The 5,858-nt window shown below is 31.6% G+C and overlaps 1 protein-coding gene across 1 annotated transcript; it reads right to left on the minus strand.

Annotated features, from left to right (window-relative positions):
* Window positions 1-818: 818 nt before the first annotated feature.
* LOC149201857 (WAT1-related protein At2g37460-like) lies at window positions 819-4,410 on the minus strand. The gene is made up of 7 exons (XM_089399843.1): window positions 3,914-4,410; window positions 3,372-3,431; window positions 3,153-3,269; window positions 2,759-2,990; window positions 2,492-2,653; window positions 1,443-1,594; window positions 819-1,246 (listed from the first exon to the last, which is right to left on the minus strand). Exons 1-7 carry the CDS (start codon window positions 4,102-4,104, stop codon window positions 1,009-1,011), a joined length of 1,152 nt encoding a protein of 383 aa, XP_089255969.1. The 5' UTR covers window positions 4,105-4,410; the 3' UTR covers window positions 819-1,008.
* Between the last annotated feature and the right edge of the window lie 1,448 nt (window positions 4,411-5,858).

Raw genomic sequence — 5,858 nt, forward strand, 5'->3', positions numbered from 1 at the left:
CTCAATTATATAATTAAGCGCTGAAGTATTAAAATTGTAGTTCATTGTATTTTGACAGATGGTAGTTAATCCATATAGTAATTCAATGTCGAGATTCTTGTTAAGAAGGTCAAGAAACTTCAATTTTACAAAGGTCATCAATGATGGTAAGAAGCAATTATGTTTTAAATGGAAGACAAGTGATACCTCGAATGGTGGTTAGGTAAGAACAAAGTCTACAAGATTCCCAAATGAATGCAATTGTTGATGAACACCATATCAGACAAATGTGATTTAAAGGTAGTTTGTTATTCATATATTAATCTTTCTAATGCAAGATTTAGGGAACGGGCTTGAAATTAACGTTTACAGTAGTAAATAGGTATGTTTGGTTTGTTGAGTAGATTGGGTTGTTGAGATATTTTCTCAATAAAAATATATGAGTTTAGAATTTGTTGTTTTTCATAAACATCATATATTTGTTATCTATTTGTTATATAATAGAACAAATAATTATGTGTCCATGCATTTTTTATTTACTTTATTCTTTATTTTTTTATAATCTTGGTAAGGCTACATTTTCATCATGTGCAATATATCATTAAAGTAGGGAATTAAACTAATAACTTCGCACAAAAAGTTCCTTAACAAAACAACCCATCACAATCTATCCAAAACAATGTGAACTAATTTACTTTATTATATATATAAATGAAACTAAAACAAAACAATAGAGAAAACGTACATATTTCCCAAAATTGGAAAAGAGACATTGTTTTTTATTATATTACAAAAACTTATTACACGAATGAAACTGCATTTATAACAACTCTTCGCATTTAATTTCTTTCTACCCCGGTAACATTTTAAACGATGTACCGAGCAGATATTTAACCATGCACTCCAGAATTTGCTGGTTTCGAAAATAATAACAATTTTACATATATCAATATTCCTGGACCAAAGAATAAAAAGAGGGCCAGTGAATACTGACGACTATGCGCATAAATTACTTCGTTTTCTATATTTTCAAATACTGGTATCTTCCTTTGTCGGATTCCCTACTTCCATTGTAACGCCATCAAGTTTACATTTCCCTGATGAAATCTTAACAATAATAGCGCTGTTTGATTCACGAGCTACTTGTCGAACGATGTTATTGTCCATATTCTTCTCGGATTCATGAGCATCCTCAGTTTTCATGTCATTTGCTTTGCCCCATAGTGTTGCATAAAGACCCGCAACGATGAAGAATGCTCCGACCACACTACCCGGTTGTATCATCAACATAAAATAATCAGACTACACTTATGTTCGGATATTTTTTTCAAAACCAAAAGAGGAATATTATTGTGTATTATGTACAACATTAAGTCGTTTAGAAGAAATCTGAAATATTTTAATGGCCACATGATTAAGCAAGCACTAATGTCGGTCACTAACTACATTCCTTCTTCGCTTACCTTCCCACATGTAGATACACATGAAGAGTGATAACCTCCAAAATTGCCGTTACAATGGTGCATATTGGACTGAAAATTGCCACAAATATAGGCCCTCTTTTTCTGATACACCAAGCTTGCAAAAACATTCCCAATGCAAAGCACATTGTTCCCTGTAACAGCCAATATATTTATGAGTCTATCAAAATGGTATGTCAATTGTAAATTTAGGCATGGAAGAAATGAAATGGTATGTCAATTGTAAATTTAGGTATGGAAGAAACTTAATAATGAACTTCACTGAATGCACCAAATAAGATGTCCAAATAAGTTGATGCGTATTGGGTATTGTTTTAAATAAAATATATAGAATATAAAATGAAGGTTGGGAATCATAATTACGGTTGGATTAAAACTCGGATGTGTTAGTTAATGATTGTATCGCTAGAGATAAGGATTTACGAGAGGTGCTTTGTCTACAGGGAGGTTGGTTTATCTAATGTAAACCAACAATCTCGGGATTTACGAGAGGTGCTTTGTCTACAGGGAGGTTGGTTTATCCAATGTAAACCAACAATCTCCCCGCAAAGTGAGCCTGGTGTGTATTGAATTGGTGACCTATGATCTAATACCACTTGTTGGGAATTACAATCAAAACCGCAAGTGTTAGTCAACGATGCGCATGGCAAGAAATAAAGATCCACAAGAAACAATTAGTCAGTTAGTCCATATGGCTAAACACACGAGAGCTACAGTGTATCCAATGTCCAACAATGAATTTAAAAGATACTATTCCCATGAATACGGTTTATGTTAATTACAAATTCAAACATCCCACAGGGATATAACAAAGCAAACAAGCAAACAGCTAACTAAATACATATATGGAATAGTGTATGCAAATACCCAAGAGTATTGTTCCAATTAAAATGCACAGAATATGCAATCAATATATTTATATATCTGAACGGTTCAAACTATACCGATCCAATTAGTATGTTGTTATAATGAATTTCCTGAAAACTTTCTATTCTAGTTAAGAAGCTTTGTAGATTAGTTAAGATGCTTACACAGTAGACAAGGCTAACAAGCTCAATATTCCATCCTAGAGCCCAGAGATTGGACTTCCTGTGCTCGAAGATTAGAGCAACTAGAGCAGATTCTACGGTTGCTATAAGACTCGAGAGTGCTGTTAATGATAGCTGAGCTGGATACCTCTTCAAAATAGGAGCCTGTATCCAATTTCATCCATCAAATGTCAAGGAATTATAAATCAAAGAAAATGAGTGGAAGGAATAGATAGAATTGACAATACAGGCATCGATGATAGGAATGACCTGAAAAACAATACATGCAGACCAAACAGCCACGCTCACAAAAACTAAGATGGAGCCCAGCATAATATTATGGTTAGAACTGTCTATAGTTCGTTCGCTTTTAAAACCAGGCGTTAAAAATTCAAGAGCAGGACCTTTGTATAAGGTCATTACCATGGCACCACCGACACATATAATTGCCCCAACAATCTTTACTTGTCCTCTTAAACTTCTGATATTAATTTTCTCCAGCCTAGCCAAGAAACAAAGTTGAAAGAGCATCATGAATAGATTGTCGGTTGCTAGTTAATCTATAGAAATGGAATCCTTTTCGAGAAAACAAAATGAACTTGATTGCTAGACTTCCAAAAATTTTCCTCATATGACATAACACTAGAGTTGTAACATCTTTTACCTTAGAAATATTGCGATTGGAAATGTAAAAATGGGAACCAGATTAAACGCTGCTGAACCAAATGTTGAAGAAGTGAAGTACAATCCTGGAATGTAGCAATTCTGAGTTATCGCGATCCTGGAAATCAGAAAATGATTTTATTTGAGTCTATTGTAACGCTGATTCTACAATATGGACCAATAGATAAAAACAAAGCTTGCATATATAGAAAATTCTCACCCACTTCCGAGCAAGAAAATTTGAAAAAAGATGGACCAGGTTAAAGGTGGGCGTTCCTTTCTGCAACAATGGATGATAGATTAGTTAACTCAGAGCTATGGATGATAGATTAGTTAACTCAGAGCTATAGTTAATGTTCTTTTTTTTGTTGGTATCTGTTTAGTTGGTCTTCAATTGAATTTGTTTGAGTCGAGAGACTCACGCTACAGCCCAGTATGATGTGCAACACTGTCTGTCTGTCATCAAAATTGAATCGAAATTTTGTTCGTCTCTACCAAAATAAAAATGATGAAAAATCTAAAAAAAGGAAAAATAACTATAGAAATCATTTAAATAATAATGACTCGTAAATAAATTTACACTTGAATAAATCAGATCTCTCTAAGGTCATGTTAGATCCGTATTTAAGATGAAATTGGATCCCTCTTAAATCATATTAAATCCATATTTAAAATAAATTTATAGCAGTTATTTTATAAATGATTAATCCACTAAAAAAACTTATTTGTATATCAAAGCATAGAAACAGAAATAGTGCACACCTTTCTAAAAGGTAAGCAAACGGACCGAGAGCTAATGTTGCAATAACCTGTCTGTATGTCACAAAAACAAAGTTATTCATTCCATCTATCAAGGCAATTCTGGACAGGATATACATGCCCGCAAATAACACCTGATATATAATCTGAGAAATATGGGGCTTGAATTTTTCGATTCCCTGGAAAGGAACCATTATAATAATTATGTATATCCACTTAAAGGGATCCTTAAACGCTCTATGGACGTTGTCACGAAATACTCGAACCAAGCTGCAAACTTCCTTATACCCACATAGCAGAAGTCCACAGTACTGAATCAAGAATATTCTGTATAACAGAATGAATAGCTGAATATTCACTGACTGAATATTCACTTAAATAAATTTAGTCTGACGATCCAATTTACAAGGGGAATTAGACTAATCTGAGATGACTGCACATTTATGCCAGCTAATCATCGACTCTGTCACTCGTTTGATTTCAACCTTCATTCCATTCATCCGCAAATTCAATCTGTGAACATAACCTTGTATATATACTTACGTATGTATAAGTTTATGTATACACAGTTTATATATGTCAATTCGTGGAACTTGTTATTTGAAGATGTCTTGGGAAGCCCTATAATATCTGAAGGAGACATGCATTATCACTGACCAATCACATGGCATCAATCCGTGGACCTTGTTATTTGAAGATGGGTCGGAAAGCACTATAATATGTAAGGCAGACATGCATTATCACTTATGGAAAGTTATTTTATTTGGATGTAGGTGATTTTTATTTTATTTTTTTGTTGGGATATCATATTGTTTTTAAAAAAAGATTGATTGATTGATTTGTATGGGTCTTAGATTTTTATTTTATGTGGAGAAATTGAAGATGGTAATTATGTTTAAAAAAAAGATTGATGGATTTGTATGGGTTTTAGATTTTTGTTTTATAGCGAGAAATTGAAGACTGTAATTATGTTTAACAAAATTAAGTTATTTTAAAAGTTAGTTTAAAAGATATGCCAATAAGATTAAATTTTAAATAATTTTGATAACAATATTGTATTAATAAATTTTGTAATATTATAAAAATAAATATTTTATAATATTATAAAAATAAATTTATTATTTGTAAAATATTTAAAAAATGAGTTGTTTTTAGTGTAATGTTTTGGAAGTTTTTTTGGTGGGTTTTTCTTCTAAAATTTGGGAAGAATTTATTAAACTTAAATTTGATGGGTAACTCTTGCACAATAGAAGTGACCGAAAAGTTTTTCAGGGTGTTGAGTGTGTTGAATCCATATACGCAATCAAAAACTAGTTTAAATAATGTAAATCAAAATTTCACCACAAATTTTTCCGCAACAACAAAAATCTAAAGATCACACTAAAAACGATTCCTTCAAAAAAAATAAAACTACACAAATTTAATAACTTATATTATAATTTTAAAAATTGAATGAAAAATTCAAAAAAACTAAAACTAAAATAAAAAAATCACCCCATGAAACAAATGGTTTACAAAATAATGCCATCTAAATAGGTTGACCACTTCTTTGTAATTATTTTATTTGTATTGAACCATTAGAAATTTATATTAATTATTCAAGTGATGGGATAAGCGTAAGGTAGCTGTTTTTGAAAACGATTTATATACGTGTTATTGCTTTTGTCTTCATGTTTGAATTCTATAGGCACACTTATTAGCGAGCCTTGGTTGATTTTACTGTATCTCTAGTCACATGGGTGCTTTGGTAACATTGAGGTATTGATTTAGTGGAAGAATGGAACATTATAATCTATGTATGCATTGACGTCAACATGATCTCATCAGAATTAACCCAGATGGATGTTGGTTAATATGTTACTGTTATTTAAAAAAAATGAGTTAATTATGTAATGTTCACTTTTCTTTCAATTTACTAAAATATTTTTATAATGTCCAATTAATATAA

This window comes from Pinus tabuliformis, chromosome 2_1, assembly GCF_031772625.1.
Source record: "Pinus tabuliformis cultivar Carrire ecotype Pingquan chromosome 2_1, CPIR1, whole genome shotgun sequence".
NCBI lineage: Eukaryota > Viridiplantae > Streptophyta > Pinopsida > Pinales > Pinaceae > Pinus > Pinus tabuliformis.